Source organism: Lynx rufus, unplaced genomic scaffold (assembly GCF_022079265.1).
Source record: "Lynx rufus isolate CCGP_SWC_20201006 ecotype Redwood Valley unplaced genomic scaffold, mLynRuf1.p SCAF_19, whole genome shotgun sequence".
NCBI classification, from domain to species: domain Eukaryota; kingdom Metazoa; phylum Chordata; class Mammalia; order Carnivora; family Felidae; genus Lynx; species Lynx rufus.
The window spans coordinates 23,797,487-23,816,235 of record NW_025814833.1 but is presented as its reverse complement, the minus strand read 5'-3'; the positions used below and the strand labels follow the sequence as shown (position 1 = coordinate 23,816,235).

General features: G+C 52.7%; 1 protein-coding gene across 2 annotated transcripts in view; it reads left to right on the top strand.

Moving 5' to 3' along the window:
• The window catches only part of ELF4 (E74 like ETS transcription factor 4), a 42,038-nt gene extending 25,646 nt beyond the window's left edge, over positions 1-16,392 (top strand). For both annotated transcript variants that reach the window (XM_047081941.1, XM_047081942.1), the window contains exons 2-9: positions 1,450-1,730; positions 6,139-6,310; positions 6,744-6,836; positions 8,183-8,374; positions 9,705-9,788; positions 9,865-10,057; positions 10,658-11,035; positions 11,910-16,392. In XM_047081941.1, coding sequence (XP_046937897.1) covers positions 1,659-1,730; positions 6,139-6,310; positions 6,744-6,836; positions 8,183-8,374; positions 9,705-9,788; positions 9,865-10,057; positions 10,658-11,035; positions 11,910-12,702 — 1,977 coding nt within the window. In that variant the 5' untranslated portion in view covers positions 1,450-1,658 and the 3' untranslated portion in view covers positions 12,703-16,392. The remainder of the gene's footprint in view (positions 1-1,449; positions 1,731-6,138; positions 6,311-6,743; positions 6,837-8,182; positions 8,375-9,704; positions 9,789-9,864; positions 10,058-10,657; positions 11,036-11,909) is intronic.
• The last annotated feature ends 2,357 nt before the right edge of the window (positions 16,393-18,749 follow it).

The following is an 18,749-nucleotide window of genomic DNA, read 5'->3' as shown; positions in this document are numbered from 1 at the left end:
GTGGGGGAGAGCGGTCATCAGAGAGGTCACCCATGGTCCTCCTCCCTTTCCTCCCCTTTGCCCCTCTCCAAAGTTCCTCATTTCTTTCTGGGCCAGGAGAAGGTTCTGCCACCCCGACACTACCAAAGGTGTGTCAAGGAGGTAGGAGTCAAATGTGTCTCTCGGACTATGGTGCATGGACCCAGTTTTTCAGGCGCTGGTGGTTGAACTGGGCTGTTTGTAGACCCATCGTGCGCACGCACACACAAGGGTACCATTAAAATCAACCCTAAGGGTCAAAGATGTGGTACCTGGAGGTGTAAAAGCCCACATGCTCGAGAGCAGAGGAGCAGAGCAGGCTGGCAGGAGGGCCATGGCAGCAGGAGCTAGGCTTTGGGAGGTAAGCCTGGGTGCCGCCGCAGACCACACTTAGAAGAGCAGCAAGCATGGCCCTGGGTGGCGTGTGTGCGCCTGAGATTGCATACTGTGAGCTCCGGAGGCACCGGGAGCCCGGGAGAGGAGAGACATGCGGGCTGCAGCAGACAGGTTTCCTGGAAAAGGGGGGGAGGTCCTGAGCCGGCCCTGCAGGATGGGGAAGGTTCTGTGGGCCCCTCCGCAAGCTGGGGCTCTCCTCACAAGTTCCCAGGGTGAGAGTTCAGTCTTGAAACTGAAAGCAAAGCTGAAGCAAGAGCAGGGACACCCCCCACCCCTCCCCGAGGCTCAGAAGCCATCCTCTCCAGTGGGCGGCAGCGGTGTCAGGGCAGCGATAAGTGCACAGGGCATGTGCCCCGCCTGTCTCGGGGCCGTCGGGGCGTGGCTGAGACCAAGACTCCCCTCCTGGAGAGCTGCTGGCTCTGACAACACAACCCCCACCGAGAGACATTTCTTCCTCTCTAGACTCTGCCCTTCAGAGCTAAGTGCCCCCACTTTTGAGGTAGACCGAACCAGGCAGAGTCTGGAAGAGCACCTGGCACAGCCATGTGTCGCTTCCCACACCCCTGAACACACGATTCTTTCCAAGCCAAGGGGCTTTTAAGGATTCTTCATGCTGCTGCGCCGTCTATAAGGCCAGATGGGGTGCCCTGATTTCCCTTGTGGCCACACCCTGGGGATTAATCTTTGGGGTGGAGAGAGCCCAAAGTCCCTCTATCTGTCACCTTCTCCAGAGGAGGCAGGAGAGAAGGGAGGGAGGCTGTGTGTCTTTAGGGCCAGCTCAGGTGCAGATGCTGGTGACCTAGACTGACACTGAGGTTCAGCCACTTCCCACTGGAGGTAACTCAGTTAACTTCATCTTTTTCCTTCATTTTTTACTTGCCTCTTTTCTTCTTCCCCTTTCTTCTCCCATTGTCCTCCCCTTTTGGCAAGCCTCCTTGGTCCCTCTGGTTCGACTGGCTGTCGGCTGTCCTGTCGTGGGGACAAAGCTCAAGGAAGGTGACTGATTCACTGACCCTGTGATTCCCTTCTCCACAGGTCACTCCTGCGGTTGGCCCAACCCAGCATGCAGCCTTGAACCTGGCTTAGGCCACCACCTACTCCAGCTCTCTACACCCCCTATCTCCCTGTGGTTCGGGCTGTAGGCTCTAAGCTCCAAAGTACCTGAACAGCATCTGTTCGTCAAGAAACCCCCACAGCTCCAGAGGGCCCAGTGAACCCTGCTTTCGGCTCTCTGAGAAGACAGCATGGCTATTACCCTGCAGCCCAGTGACCTGATCTTTGAGTTTGCAAGCAACGGGATGGATGATATTCACCAGGTATGGCCCCAGAGAACAGAGCCTGGTTACCCAGGCGGACGATCAGAGAGACACACACTGGCAGGCAGACGGCAAGTCAGCTAGCCATCCGGCTAGCCAGTCAGCAAATGTTGATCAAGCACCTACTAGGTCCAGGCCATTGGCCCTGCATACCAGCCAGACTGTGCACCAGCTTGTCACTCATACGGCCGTCAGTAGTCTTTGGGTGGTCATTTCGTGAGCCAGGTGCCCGTGTGCAGTTCTGGGGCACGTGCAGTCACCAAGTCAGCCATGTGGTCAGCATGGTGTCAGCCAGTCAGCAACGTGGCCTGAATGGACAGGTATACCTGGACCCTCACGTGCATTCCTGTCCCCTTCCCTTCTCCCACAGTGTCACAATGAGAAAGCTGCTGGGACAGCCACATAGCGAGGGTGAGCACTGCCAGCTGGACCCATGGGCAAAGACCAGCCCCCCACCCCCTTCAGACACCTGTCTCTAGTATAGCCGATGGGCCCTTCCATAATCATCTTTTCAGCCTTAGTCTGAGGATTCAGATCTGGAAATGGGGCTTTCTGGTGGGGGAAAGTTGAAAACTAGGACAGAATTCTGGCACTTAGGTCCCCACTGCTCCATATCTTGCTCTGTACTGGGGCCAAGGGAGCACTTTTTCCGTGCACTTAGCTGTACTCATTGGAGGGTGTCCTGGCACACCCATTGCTACCTACTCCTCTCCTTCCAGAAACTGGAGAAGAGGCAGCCAGGTACAGTAGAAGGAACAGAAGATTAAGTCAGGGGTCCTGGGTTCCAATCCCAGTTTGGCCACAGTTACACGTGGGCAAGTCCTGTCCCTTATCCTATCTGGCTGCCCTTTCCCCATCTTCACCAAGAGGAGATCCAGTTGGATTATCTCTAAGGGCACTGCAGCCTAATACTGATGCTCTCTACGCTAAATCCTTGTGAGGACAGAAAACTTTGTCGGACTTCTGGCGGCTTACCAAAGGCTGCCCCCTAGTGGACTTTGAGCACATTGTCCTTTCTGTCCCGCTGGGTCTTAACCTAAAGTTGCTCAGTTTTATGCAACACCTGTGGTGTGCCTAGCCTTGTGGAAGGCATCATGGGAAGAGAAGGGAAGAAAAATCTAACCAAACATGAGTTCTCAATACTACTGGTCATTTTTTCCTTGTTTCTGATCTGCTCAGCAACTGTTACTGTCCTTTTTTAAAATGTTTATTTATTTATTTTGAGAGAGAGAGAGCACGCATGAGCTGGGGAGGGACAGAGAGAGAGAGAGAGAGAGAGAGAGAGAGAATCCCAAGCAGGCTCCGAACTGTTAGTGCAGAACCTGATGGGGGGCTCGAACTCACGAACTATGAGATCATGACCTGAGCCGAAATGAAGAGCTGGACGCTTAACCAACTGAGTCACCCAATCCAAATCCCACACCTGCTCCTCCACCCTCAGCAGACAGCTTCTCCTCCAATCCACAGAGAAGCTCAAAACCAAGGGCACCCTCAGTTTCCCTCCTTTCCCCCTTTTATTGATAACATCACCATTCTTGTTTCCTTCCTGTTGGCCCAGGAGAAAGAAGTGTCCCTCTTCTTTCCAGGGCTATCTCGTACCCATCCTTCATCTCTTCTCTCCTGCCTCCAAGACCTCAAACCATTGGTCACCCTTCTTAGCTCCTTTCTGCTCATTAGTATAGTCTCCACCCTCTGTGCTTATGTTCTCACCTCCTTTCTTTCCCTCTTGTTAGGAAACAATTTTTATTAAAAATGTATCATTAATACAAAAGAGTACATAAATCATATATATATATATATATATATATATACTATATATACACACACATATATATATATATATATGGAATAACTATAAAAAGAACACTCATGAACTCACCACCCATGTGAAGAAATAAAGCATTACTAGTCTCCTAGAAGTCCCTGATACCTAAAACATTTAATGAGAGCCTACCGCACACCAGGCCCTGATGTACATGCTTTATGCACATTGATCTGTTTAAACCACCCAGTGGGGTTGTTTAATATGACCACCCGAATTTTATAAAGTAAGGAAGCCGATGTACAGCAAGATTAGGTATCTTGCCCAAGGTCCCACTGTTACTAAGTAGCTGAGCTTGGTTTCAAACCCAGGAAGTCTGGCTCTAGATCAGGAAAATCCAATGGAATTTTTAAAATTTATTTATTTTTGAGAGAGAGACAGAGAGAGCGAGTCAGGAAGGGGCAGAGAGAGAGGGAGAGAGAGAATCCCAAGCAGGCTCCGCACTGTCAGCACAGAGCCCAATGTGGGGCTCGAACTCACAAACCATGAGATCATGACCTAAGCCAAAACCAAGAGTCAGACGCTTAACCCACTGAGCCACCCAGGTGCCCCTCCAATGGAATTTTTTGAGGTACTAGAAGTGTTCTGTATTTGCCCTGTCCAGTATGGGGCCACTAATCACATATGGTTATGGAGCACTTGAGCTATGACTAATGCAACTAAAGGACTGAACTTTTTTTCAAGGTGATATTCTTTTTTTTAATGTTTATTTATTTTTTGAGAGAGAGACAAAGACAGAGATAGAGACAGAGTGCACACAGGAGAGGAGCAGAGGAAGACAGAGGATTCGAACCGAAGTAGGCTCGGTGCTGACAGCAGAGGGTCCAATGCAGGGCTCAAACTCACGAACCCTGTGAGAGCATGACCTGAGCCAAAGTTGAAGTCGGACACTTAACCGACTGAGCCACCCAGGCGCCCCTGAACTTTTACTTTTGAACACATTTTACATTTACATTTAAATAGTCACCCATGGCTAGTGAGTACCATATTGGACAGACGGCTCTCAACTCATGGCCTTCATCCTGACACCCAACTGCCTGCCTCAGTCCGTCCTCTCTGAGATCTGTTGTAATGTGCCTTGGGGCCCCAGCACCCCCCTGAGAGTGTTCTAGCCACGGTGACTGCCCAGTGGCCAAACCCAAAGTCGTTTTATCAATTTTTATTTTTCTGGATCCTTCAGGAACATTAGGCATAACTGAGCATTCTTATTCTTTTTTCATGAAGAAAGAATTAAGTCCCATGAAAATTTGGAAAATACAGAAAATTTGAAAGAAAAGGAAAAGAGTCACCCAAAGTCCTACAATAAAAACATAATTATTATAATTATTCTGGTATAATTCCTTCTATACATAAGTTTTAATGTTTATTTATTTTGGAGACAGAGACAGAGTGTGAGCAGGAAAGGGGCAGAGAGAGAGGGAGACACAGAATCGGAAGCAGGCTCCAGGTTCTGAGCTATCAGCAAAGAGCCTGACGTGGGGCTCGAACTCACAAACTGTGAGATCATGACCTAAGCTGAAGTTGGACACTTAACGACTGAGCCACCCAGGCGCCCCTATACATAAATTTTTAAAAGACAGTTGCAGTCACACTCCTTTTTCATTTAGCTTTGTTTGATTTTAGAACAACTATGTCCTCCAGTGGTCAAATTCTCATCCTGATGATTATAGCCACTCTAAGGGATTTAGCGACCACTCTTTTGAACCCTTGGTCACATATTTTTCACTCCCTGATAGGTATCTCCATGTTAAATATTTCAAAGTACCATATCCAGACACTATTCCCCTTATCTTTCTCCAAAAAACTGTTTCTCCTCCTTCTGGGTCCCCCTTTCAATGAACAGTGTCCTCATGCACCCAACAAATCAAGCTGGAAATTGGAACCTTCTCTCCCACCCTAACAGGGACTGGGCCCTAACCTCCTACCTATATAATGCCTCTGTTCTTCTGTCTTCATTGCCAGAGACTGAGCCCTAAGATGTCCACAGTCTGAGCCACTAATCCTGGATACCCAACCCTATAGGCTGAGTCCCTCACCCTTGCCACTGACTAATGCTTTCCCACTAGCCTGAGAATGAGCCTAACCCTTCTCACAGACCAAGCATAACCCTGGCCAAGGATTAACCCAGAACTACAACCAATTAAAATTGCGTGATCTTGGGGGTTCCTGGGTGGCTCAGTCGGTTGAGTGTCCAACTCTTGATTTCAGCTTAAGTCATGATCTCACAGTTCATGGGATCGAGCCCCGTGTTGGGCTCTGCACTGGAAGTGCAGAGCCTGCTTGAGATTCTCTCTCTCTGCTCCTCCCCAGCTCTGTCTCTCTCAAAATAAACATTTAAAAAAATTTTTAAAAAAAACCTGTTTGCCCTTGATTGAGTGCAGGTGGTACAGAGCTAACCCATCTCTGTTAATCAAGAATCCACTCAAAGCATCACCTAGTGAGGTTGGACCCAGAACAATGTCATCCTACAAAGGACAGCCCTGAGGGCTCCAAGAATTAGGAATTGCAAGACGGGCCAGATTCTGTTGGCAGGGCTTCCTGGTAGAGGCAGGTGAGCCTTAAACCAGATTCCTATCTTGTCCATAGCTGGAAGACCCCTCGGTGTTCCCAGCTGTGATCGTGGAACAGGTACCCTACCCCGAATTACTGCATCTGTACTCAGGACTGGAACTGGACGACGTTCACAATGGTATCATAACAGACGGGACGTTGTGCATGGCACAGGATCAGATCCTGGAGGGCAGTATTTTGCTGGCAGGTTTGTTTCCTTCCTGGGCAGGGAAGATGTGGAAGAGAAAGTGGTTCTGTCTTCAGGGAATCGTAGCCTACAATGGCTCCTAGTGACCTTACGCAGCAAGGGCAAGGCCCGCAAGAGTTGGAAATTAGATGGGGCGGTTAGGACAAGCAAAAGGTAGTACCACTTCATAGAGGAGGAAACCACCTAAATGGATCCGTGATCTCTCAAGATGGAATGGGACGAGGAAGAGTGGAGACCAGCTGAGGTGAGTGTAGAGAAAAGGTGGAGAGTTACAATAGGTGGCACACCATCCCCTTCCCGCTATCCCTTGGCCTCTTAGCACCATTCTCTGGGCTGGCCCTGATGACTGCTCTATCCCTGCCCTGTGCCCTGAGGGAACTTTTTTTCTGCCCCATGCCCTCTGTCAACCCCACACCATGGAACCTGGAACCAGATGACAATGAAGCAACCTCACAAACCATGTCAACCACTGAAGTCTTACTCAACGTCGAGTCTCCCAATGACATCCTGGATGAGAAGCAGATCTGTAAGTTTGAACCCTGGTGCCTTAACCCAAGGCGACGAAAAATGCCATCGAAAACTACCACATCCACATACTGGATTGCCAGGCACATGTGCATGCCAGCACACATACCCACAGCCACTGCCACATGTGTAAATGTGCTCTTGAATTGTGGCTGGAACAGAGGGTGCCAGAGGGCACCGTAGGCAAGGAAAAGTTGGCCAAGGTGACTTCCTTTCTCCAATGTTTAAATCATGCTAAAATACTCATAACGTAAAATTGACCACCTTAACCATTTCTCAGCATACAGGTCAGTGGTATGAAGTACATTTGTATTTTGCATTCTCACCACCATCATCTCCAGAACCTCCATCCTGCAAACCTGAAACTCTGTGCCCATTAAACAGTAACTCCTCATTGCCCCTCTCCCCTCAGCCCCTGGCAGCCAGCACTCTACTTTCTGTCACTATGAATTGCATGACTCTAGGGACCTCACATGAGTGTAGTCACACAGTCGTGGTCTTTGAGGACTGGCTTATTTCACTTAACATAATGACCTCAAGGTCTGTCCATGTTATGGCGTATGTCAGAATTTCCTTCCTTTTTAAGGGTGACTCTTCGGTCCCCTCTGCTCTCTTGCCCGGCTCCCAGGAAGACTGTGCAGGGTGTGGCTTATTTAGAAATGCGCCAGGCTTGAAATCCCCTCCTCTCTTCCCTGTTCTTGGAGGCTGGCCCCTACCTCCCCAGAAGGCCCCCAAGGTAGGCTCCTCCCCCAGCTCCCCCTCAGGCCTTTGCCTGACTCCTGGACAGGAGGACTCCCAGCCCTAACTGCCCCTTCCCAAGGGGATGCTGAGATCCAGTGGGGAAAAGAAAGCCTGAAGGTGTAAGTTAAGAGTACTAGTATTTCTGTTGACCACCCTGTCACTAATATACACTCAGGCTTCAGCAGATAATTACCGAATGCCTACATGTACCAGGCACCAGCTTGCTGTGTGACCTTGGACACATGCCCTGCCATCTCTAGATCTCAGTTTCCTTACCAGGAAAGCAGAGGAGTTGGGCTAATTGATACTTTCCAGTTGTAAAACAAGTGAATGACTAAATTAAGGTGGCCCTTTACCCTGGGCCTGGAACTTCCCTACCACCAGCAGTGGCTGCAAATGTGGCAGCCGTGATTGGGACCAGCTCATGCCCACAGCCCTGCAGGTATTTCCTCTCCTCATGGTGCAAGACACATGAGGCATTTTCAGGTGTATCCTGAATCTGGGGCTGTGGGGAACGGCTCCCACCGCCCTCCCCGGGAGCCCACCATTCTTTTCAGTGCCCTCCCTGCCCCAGGCCACTGGAACTTCAGGCCTCTCTCCTTGCAGTCAGCACCTCCGAAATGCTTCCCGACTCAGACCCTGCTCCAGCTGCCACTCTGCCCAACTACCTGTTTCCTGTCTCTGAGCCTGATGCCCTGAATGGGGCAGGTGACACTGATGACCAGGAGGGACACTGTCTGGAGGAGAAGGTCCCCAGCGAGGAAAGTGCCAAGAAGACTGGAAAATCAAAGAAGAGAAGTAAGAGAGATGGAGGTGGGGAGTGGGGAGAAGAAGTGTGTGTGTGTGTTCAAGGGGGCGCAGTAGGCAGGGGGCAGGTCAGGGACACCATAAGGGGTGAGTGGGTCGAGGCTCTTAGACACATTAAGAGGACAGCTCTCATGACAGGGGTGGATGAAACGTCCTCCCTTCTGTAAAACCTGGCCTCATCAGTTGGCCTGACATCTCCCATGCCATTGCTGTCGGCCCAGCATATATGTAAACTCTTCCAGAAATGCCAATGATCCCAGATGGGTTGAACCCTCGTCTTGGTGTTTGGACACCATCCTTGGCCTCCTGGCAAGTCCCTGGCCCTCTGGGGGCCTCTGCCTATAAAAGAGGCCTCATCCAGGGTTGCCTGGGTGGCTCCGTCGGTTGGGCGTCCGACTTCGGCCCAGGTCATGATCTCACAGTTTGTGAGTTCGAGCCCCCGCGTCAGGCTCTGTGCTGACAGCTTGGAGCCTGGAGCCTGCTTCGGATTCTGTGTCTCCCTCTCTCTCTCTGCACCTCCCCAGCTCATGCTTGCACTCTGTCTCTGTCAAAAATAAATAAACTTAAAAAAAAATTTTTTTAATAAATTAAAAAAAAAAAAAGAGGCCTCATCCTGTGTGCTTATCTTCCTTCTCCAAGCTTGTGGTGCTTGGGCCATATGTGGGAGAGGACTTTGGGCTTTCCCAAGCCCCGGTGTTATTGATTTCCTTAGGTAATGACTGGTTGCCACTGCCTTGTCAGCGAGGGAACCAAAGCCTCAGTGTCACACTTACCTGCACAACAGCTGCCCCATTAGGCTGACTTCTCTCTCTCTCTCTCTCTCTCTCTCTTTTAATGTTTATTTATTTTGAGAGAGAGAGAGAGAGAGAGAGAGAGAGAGAGCATGAGCAGGGGAGGGGCAGAGAGAGAGAGAATTACAAGTGCAGATGAGATCATGACCTGATCCGAAATCAAGAGTTCAACGCTGAACCAACTGAGCCACCCAGGTGCCCCGAGGCTACCTTTCCATTTCAAACATTAGGCTAGGTGGATTGTGTTCTTCTAAAGGGGACTCATTTGTAACCACTACCGCATTGCAGTCGTGTTCTGGTGTACCTTTGGGGCCTGAAAATGAGGGCGGGCCATTGGGCAAGTGCAGGAACCTGAGGGCTGTGGTTGTGGAGGGTGATCGTGGGCCTCTGGTCTTGTTGACCCGGCTCTTCCTTGTCTGCCTTGGCACCCTACTCGAGGAGCTCTGGGGTCCTCCCTCTCGGGAGTCCACCCTGGAGCACTCACTGCCGTCTCGTCTCTGCCTCATCCTCCTCCCTGCTTCCCCTCACAGTCCGGAAGACCAAGGGCAACCGCAGTACCTCACCAGTCACTGACCCCAGCATCCCCATTCGGAAGAAATCTAAGGATGGCAAAGGTGCGGCTGGGAGTCAGGTGAGGTGGGAGGGGGACTGGAGGGCCTAGGCCGCCCCTCATCACGTGCCCTTCTGCAGGCAGCACCATCTATCTGTGGGAGTTCCTCCTCGCACTGCTGCAAGACAGGAACACCTGCCCCAAGTACATCAAGTGGACCCAGCGAGAGAAAGGCATCTTCAAGCTGGTGGACTCCAAAGCCGTGTCCAAGCTGTGGGGGAAGCAGAAAAATAAGCCCGACATGAACTATGAGACAATGGGGCGGGCGCTAAGGTAGGAGCTGCTGGGGCACCAAGTCCCTGCCCGGGGGTGGGGGTGGGGGGTTACCGAACTCTTCTCCTTGTCCAAGACGTCCCTCCTGCCTTAGGATCTCCCAGCTCTCCCACGTACTTGCCCTAAGCGTTTCCGGACCCCTGGGAAGAACAGCCCCCTCCCTTGTGTATCTCTGTCCTGGCTTTTTCTCTTTTTATAACAGAAGAGCCCTTAAGGACCCCGCATCTCCAGGAAGGGCCTTCTGCCAGCCAGAGACCCAGGGAGACAGGCCCAAGTTACCCACCGTTGACCTTTCAGGCCGGGGGACAGCTGAGCTTCCCAACGTCCATCCCCTCCCATCCTTTACTCACCCCTTGTCCTTAGCCCCAAAGCAGGGCAGGGCTAACATTTAGAACCCCTTTTCGTGGCCCTTTGTGTCCTCAGGGGGAGATCTCAGGAATTTCATAAAAGCCTTCCAAGTCCAAGAGTTGGCCTTGGCTGGGCTCCCTTGCCCTGGGCTCCCATCTGGCTGCCTGGCTGCCACCCTCCTCCTGCCGGACCTGCCCTGGAGGGTGGCGTGTCCCGGCCTAACTCCCCACATCCCCGGCCCTCGTCCCCCAGATACTACTACCAAAGAGGCATCCTTGCCAAAGTGGAAGGGCAGAGGCTGGTGTACCAGTTTAAGGAGATGCCCAAGGACCTGGTGGTGATCGAAGACGAGGATGAGAGAAGTGAAGTCACGGCAGCCTCCCCTCGGGCCTCCACTCCCTGCACCTCCTCTGCCAGCACCACTAGGCGAGCCAGCTCCAGGGTCTCGGCCAGAGCTGCTCCCCAGGGCAAGGCAGGCCCTTCCTGGGAAAAGCCAAAGGTTCAGAGCGTTGGCTTACAGCCGTCTGCAAATCTGGAAGTGGGACTGTGTGCAGATGAGGAGATCCCCACTACCTCCGCCGTGCTCATCCCTCCCCCGGAGAGCCAGGCCAAATTCCCCAAAGCCATGAGGTAAGGGCCCCGGAGTCATTACAGGTCTTCTACTAGGACCGTGTTTGGGGAGAGTGTTCAACTTCTTGCGGAGTTCTGCTGTGTCTCCAGTCTCACAGGACACTCCCAGAATCCCTGGGAAGCCAGTAGGGCACCTGTTGGTCAAGAGGGGAAAAGTGACTTGCCCAAGGTCGCACGCTAAAATAATGGCAATGCCAGCACTTGACCTGGGCAGCTTCTGTCACCGGCTGGAGCTGTTCTGGTTATTTCAGAGTGCTCCCCAAGTAGCCACCAGGTACCTCCACATCTGGACCCATCTCCCCAAGCCTCCTTCATTCCAGAAAAGAGACAATGGAGGATGGTACAGAGACACCCATTCTGCTTCCCTCAGGCCCTCCAGGGCCACCTGGAAAGCTCTCGCTACTTCTTGTCCATGCTCAGTGCCTCCAAATTTTCCCTGAGAAGGTTGGGCTTTGAGTTATGTGTATGTTACCCTCACTACACTGGCGTGGATAAGGTACTCTCCTGAGGAGGGAAGGCAATAGAGCGGAGTGGTGAGCAACATGAGCTTGGGGGTCAGAAAGCCTAGATGTGGGTCCCTGTGACTCGCTGTGTGGTCTAAGGCAAGTTACATAACCTCTCCGTGCTTCCGTTTCCTCAAGCTGTAAAATCACATTATTCTTATTCAATTTGTGGGTTGTTTGGGAGATTGAGTGAAATACCACATGCCAGGCATGTAGAACGGTTCCTGACCTATACTAAGTACTCAGTAGGTGTTGGCTGGTACAACAGCAAAGAAACCACACCTTCAGCTCTGTTCCTCCTGTGCCCTGCTCCCTAGCCAGTTGGGAGATGCCTTCTGCCTTAACCAAATCTGTTTTCTGTTTCTTCTCAGTACTTCTTCAGTGCCCAGCAACATCCACCTAGGAGTGGCCCCTGTGGGGTCAGGCTCGGCCCTGACCCTGCAGACAATCCCACTGACCACAGTGCTGACCAACGGGCCTCCTGCCAGTACTACTGCTTCAACCCAGCTTGTTCTCCAGAGTGTTCCGCCTGCTTCGACCTTCAAGGACACCTTCACTTTGCAGGCCTCCTTCCCCCTGAACACCAGTTTCCAAGAAAGTCAGGTGGGAGCACCAGGGGCTCCGCTGATTCTTAGTGGTCTCCCACAACTTCTGGCTGGGGCCAACCGTCCGACCAATCCAGCGCCATCTTCCGTCACAGGGGCTGGAGCAGCAGGGCCCAGCTCTCAGGCCCCTGGGACTGTCATCGCTGCCTTCATCAGGACTTCGGGTGCCACAGCAGCCCCTGGGGTCAAGGAGGGGCCACTGAGGCCCTCCTCATATGTGCAGGGCATGGTGACTGGGGCCCCCATGGAGGGGCTGCTGGTTCCTGAAGAGACCCTGAGGGAGCTCCTGAGGGATCGGGCTCACCTTCAGCCACTTCCAACCCAGGTGGTTTCAAGGGGTTCCCTTCCGGGGAACCAGACTTTCTCTTCTCCCAGCTGCCCCACTGTTGGGCTGACCCCAGTGGCTGAACTTGAGCTCTCCTCAGGCTCAGGGTCCCTGTTTATGGCTGAGCCTAATGTGACCACATCTGGGAGCCTGCTTGCCAGATCCCCAACCCCAGCCCCCTTCTCCCCATTCAACCCCACTTCGCTTATAAAGATGGAGCCCCATGACATATAAATGAAGGGGGTCGGGGGAGGTGTGTCCCAACAGGCAAAGTTGAACAGAATTTTTATATGGACTTCCTGTAGCAGAGACTGACTGAAACAGCACACCTGCCCTTTTCAGTGGGATGTCAATACACCAGATCCCCTGTCCCCGACCCCTGCCCGGTGTCACCACGGCCAAGCCATGCCCAGTTTGAGCATCCGTGGCGTCAGACCGTGGCCTTCAAGAGCACTAGGGGATATGCTCTTGTCAGGGTAATGGGCTGACTTGGTGATGGAGCGAAAACCTCCTGAGAAGTTTGTGGCCAGGGCTGAGGCAGGAGCTCTGGGGGAAGAGTCCTGTCGTGGGGCTATATTTCACCGTCTACCTTCCCTCCACAGGGAATTTCCTATCCCGTATGTGAATATCTCTGTATGTATTTGTGTGTACTCGTGGTTCTGTATCTCTGTTTCTTTGGGGAGGATGGGCGTGTAGCTGTGAGGTCTTCAAGGGTGTGTGTGTCTTTGTGGGTCAGCTGCAGAGATGGGGAGTGTTTTTTAAAAGAAAGCATTCTCTAGTGCCCTCTGTACAAACCGAGATTCAGTTGCTCTGAGGCTGTGGGGTACATGCTGGATCCCCCAAATTGAGAGAGATGTCACAGAGCTGGAGCAGGTCCAGGGTACGAGGATTTCAGTGGGCACGTGTGCTGGGGAAGACGCAGTTAGAAGGGCCAAGGCCAGACCCAGATAGAAAGTCCCCAGGCAGGGGCTGAATTAATTGAATGCGCCGAGGGTGTGGACTCCCTCTTGATGAGTGTCATCCCGATACCTCCCTGCTGTCAGGCATTGCTGGGACAGCTGTGTCGCCGTGCATGCTGGCTCTGCCTCCGTCCTCACCCGTGTGTGCCTGCTGCTCAGCGTGCCTTCTACTCACCTTGTAGGCTTGCCAACCCACTCGCCCCCACAATGGCTATCACAGTCCTCGAGTGGACTGTTGACACTCATCGCCAACTTTCAGTTGCACCTGGCCCTGATTCCTCCTGCAGCAAGAAGACAGGAGCCAGCAGATGTGAGCCCCCATGGCACTTCTCCCATCTCTACATGGTTCCTTGCTTCCTTCTTTCTTCTTTCTGAGGAAGTTTCAACTGATCCTCTATTAGGTCAAACCCTTGGCCTAACTCCTCCTTCCCCTTTGAATTAGCTTGCCTCTCTCCTGCGAAAATTGGGGGGCAAGGCTAAGAGTTAAAACACGTTGACAGCCTCAGAAACAATGATATGATCTGGTGAATTTGGTTAATGTGAATCAGTGCCTCAGGACCTTTTCTGTGTCCGCAGTATAAAACCATCCATTAGACCTAACTACCTCCCCAGGTTGTTCTCTCTCTCCTTCTGGTCACTGCCAAGCCTCCTATCATTCTCTCCCACTCTCTTCTTGTGCTTCCCCCTTCTCTCCCTGGAAAGGAAACATATATGGATGTGCAGATGTATTTATTACACATCTCCAACACTCGGCATTAAAATGCCTTTTTCTAATATGATCGGTTTATTATGACAAATTCCCAATGATGGAAAGTGAAACATCCCAAGAAAGAGTCACCTTTCAAACAAAATTTGCACAAAGTCGCTGCATGGATTAGGGGTGGCCCTGCCCCCGCCCCAAATCCATAGAACTCATCATCTGAAGGTCACTGATACCCTCATGGTGACATGAAGTGTCTTGTTCACAGTTCTCAGTCCCTGTGAGCCCTCATGGCTCGTGACACTACTTTCTTCCCCCTCCTGCAGTAGCCGGGTTCTTGGGCTACCCTCTGTACCTGTGCTGGCCCCACATCTGCCACTTTAAATGTGGGTGCCCACCAAGGGTCTCAGCCGCTCTCCTGGCTCTGCCTTGGCTCTTTGGGGATGGGGCTGAAATTGAGAGAGTCAGCCCCCACTTCTCTCCTCAGCTCCTGCTTGCATTTCCAGCAGCCTGCTGGACATTTCCATCCAGATGCCTGTCATGCCTCAAACACAGCCCTTCTATCAAAAGTGGATTTGAAAGTCTTCACACACACACACACACACACACACACACAACCTTTCCCTCCCCCAAAACAAAAAGCTGTCATGACTTGCCTATTTCTGTGAAAGGTGCCACCATTTTCCTGACCTTCTAAGCTTGACATTTCAGAGCCATCTGACGGCTGCCTTCATTTGACCCTAACCCTCCCCCATCTCTTGAAGTCCAGGCCGTTTGCCATGTCTCCGAAATCTAGCCTTTCTTCCACATTCTCAGAGCCTCCAGCCTAGCTCAGACTTACTCGACTATATCCCTTTCCCGACACACCAACACACCGCAGTGTGACCCGTCCCCCTCTCTGATCTGCCTGCTGGGGCACCAGTCCTGTTCTTTCTCTGCTAAAAAGCCTTCAATGGCTCTTCATTGCCTATAGGTAGGGGTGATACTCAAAATACTTTAGCCTCCCATCTGTTCTGGCAGCCGGGCATTAACTCTTAATTTGCTGAACCACAAAGCAGTCCAGGGGTCCTGGAGGAGAGGGGAGGGAACATTTGAGGACTCAGGGCAGTAATTCCAAAAGGAAGGTACCAAGTCCTTGGACCTTCTGGCAAAGGCCCTTCACCATCAAGCCCCAACCGACTTCCCTAGTCATCTCTCACATTGCTGCCCTGACCCCCGGGGTCCTGCTCCAAACAGGGATCCCCTGGCCTTTGAGTTTGCCTCTGTTTGAAGTCTCCCACCTCTGCGATTTTGCTTTACTTGGTTCTGCTCAACCAGGATGCTCCTCCCACCCTGTTAGTACCAATTAAATCGTATCCATCCTTTAAGACTCTGTTCACGGAAGCTGCCTCCCCAGACCAGACTACCCCTGAGTTCTTCATTTGAAATTCGCACCAATTGCCACTCTTTTGGCAACTGCTCATGAATAGTGACATCTCCTCTGTTATAATCACAAACTGTTACTTAAATCTTCAATGACCTGGGCCTATTTAGTCTCCCCACTTAGTGTGCCACCTTTCGAGGGGCGGGGGGCTGTACCACCCACAGAGCGGGGCAAGCTATGAACCATCTAGTGAGCATCAGTGAACCCATTGAGCTGCTGAGAGATGGGGACGAAAGTCTGAGGCTGGTGACCTCTGACCTCCCCTCTGCACAGGCACTCACCCTAGGTGCTCCACTGCCCAGGGCCGGCCCTCTCTGGCTCAGTGCCCTCATGATGCCCCCACTCCCACCCCCCAGCCTTATCACCCAAGAGTTGTTACTACTTTGAACACCCCTGCCCCTAAAGAAACTTCCCTGTCCAGTTTCTTTCCTAATTCAAAGTGTTAAAGTAGCTAATCTGGTCAACTAACCTGTGCTGATCTAGTTATGGGAGAGGGCCGGAGGAGACCCTCAGGAGACTGGTTCATTTTTGCCAGGGTCATGTGGCAACAACATCCTTGCCTTTGCGAAGACGGTGTAATGGGGTCAGGAGACCCGCTCCTCACCCCCTAGCAGCTGATGTATCCCTCCTTCCTCTGGGCTCCTGCAGCACTTTGTGTATACCTCTTACTGTAGCACTTAGCACATGGTAGCTCCTTAGCTATGTGTTTATGTATGTTGCCCCTCTAATAGACTGTGAGCTCCTCAAGGACAGGGACTGTGTGTTAGTCACTGATGTATCCCCAGCGCCTAGCACAGTGCCTGGCACACAGTAGGTGCTCAATAAATGTTTATTGAAAGAAACAATGAGTCATGTTTCTAATCATGGGGATTTCAGCCATATACTGTAGCAGGCAAAAGGGGGAGGGGAAGGACAACCCATACTTGGGGGCTCTCACAGCTTTTTGGCCCCTCATATGACTGCAGGCAGCTGCTTCCTTGCCCAGGTCTACCTGCCCCCCTCCTAACAGGGTCCAGAGGAGCCTGAGGCTGCTTCTAGCTGTGCCTTACTGTCACCAGGAGCCACTGGGGACTCCTGAACTCCCCACCCCTTTGCCCTGCCCTTTTCAGCTTCAGCACTGGTTCCTCACCTCTGGCTGGAAAGGAGTGGCAGAAAGGTCAGGACCCATGGAAAGGGCGAGGCAAGAAGTTATTCTTACCATCATAGGTTTTTCTGACTCCATATTTGTTTTTATTTGGGAGAGAAAGAGATACAGAGAGCAGGGGAGGGGCGGGGGGGGGAGAGACAGAGAGAGAGAGAGAGAGAGAGAGAGAATCTTAAGAATCCATGCTGAGCATGAAGCCTGGAGCCGGGCTAGATCCCACACCCTGGGATCACGACCTGCCCCAAAATCAAGACTCAGATGCTCAACGGACTGAGCCCCCAGGCGTCCTCAGTAATGTATTTTTATTATTTTATTTTATTTTTAAAGTTTTAAAAATGTTTTTAAATTTATTTTTGACAGAGAGAGAGAGGGACAGAGACAGCATGAGCAGGGGAGGGGCAGATAGAGACGGAAACACAGAAGCCGAAGCAGGCTCCAGGCTCTGGACAGTCAGCACAGAGCCCCACGGGGCGGGGCTCGAACTCAGAACCGGGAGATCATGACCTGAGCCGAAGGCCGCTTAACTGACTGAGCCATCCAGGCGCCCCTGTTTTTATTTTTAAAGTTTATTTTGAGAGAGAGAGAAAAAGAGAGAAAAAAGTGCGGGAGGGGCAAGGGGAGAGATAATCACAAGCAGGCTCTGCACTGTCTGTACGGAGCCTGAGGCGGGGCTCGAACCCACGCACCACGAGAGCATGACCTGAGCCACCCAGGCGTTCCCCCCATAACGTATTTTTAAAGAGGTCTCTGCTTCCAAAGCTGCTGGACCCGAGGTGAGTGAGCTCATCTCCCTCCCACCGCTCGCTCCCAGGGCTGAGAAGCCAAGACGGTCTCAGCCTTCGAGAGTCTCAGCCCCTGGCGTGCCGGACGTGGGGACCAACGTCCAGTAGGTGGAGCTCTCGAGCTGGCGATGGCGGGCTGAGGACCCGGGAGAGCCCGGGAAGGGGGAGGTGGCCAGGGTGGGGCCGGCGCCCTCCCGTCCCTCTGTCCTGACTCTGAGCCCCCAACTGTCCCTGAGCGGCTCCGGGCCCCACCAAGGCCTTCCATTGCTCGGGAACTTAGAATTCCCCCCTGCACTCCACCCCTCTACTTTCCGGGGAGAATTTAGCGGTGGCCTGAATGCCCTCTCCCCATTGGCCTGTCGCGCCCTGGCCCCGCCCCCTCCGACCCCCCTCACCCAGCCTCCCGGACCAGCAGGTGAGCATGCGGCGGACCCGTCCCGGCGCGCGGGCCGCCGCTCTTCCCCGGCTTAGGGAGGGAGCCTCCGCCTCCGCTCTTCGCCGCGGGGGTGTCCGGCCTGGCCCGCCTCCCCACCGCGGCCTGCCTATAGCTGCACGTCCACGAGGCGCCGCTTTCCACCTTGAAATCGGAGAGCGATCGAGGCGCCCGCGGCATCCGTTTGCCTGCGGAGCGCCCCGGACCGCCCGCTGTGGTGTGAGCCTGGGCTCCCGCAGGGCCGGTGCCGGGCCGGGGAGGCGTCCGCACCCAGCTGCCCGACGCTGCGGCGCGCTCGCTCCCCTCGCGGTGTAAACCCGGAGTCTAGGGGAACACGTGGAGTCCTGGGCTGCCCATTGCGGGGTCCAGGAGGCCCGAGCTCGGCACCTCCCCATGGCAGCTAAGCAGGCTGCCCTTGGGGCAGACCCCATTCTCCCTAAAACACACACACACACACACACACACACACACACACGTCTTGGCAGGCTGGACACAATAAAACACTCAACAAGCTTCCTGTTAAAGGTTAGAATGTGGAAGGGGCAGTTTACTGCCCAAGTGGCCCCCCTCCGACCCAAATAGGGATGTGCGGATAGCGGATGGCCCTTTCTCCGGAAATACGGAGACTTGAACAGGGCCTCCTTTTAACCCTGCACCCCAAAGAGGAACATTCTGGTAAAACCATCATTAACTGTTGGCCCACGACACGTAGGAGGAACTAACTTCAGCTAAACAGCCGTGTTTACTCAGTATGATTCTCTTCCTTCGTGGGTAAATTGAGCCCTATTTGGCAGACGGAACGATGAAGAGTCAGAAAGATTAGGTTCTCACCCAAGGTCA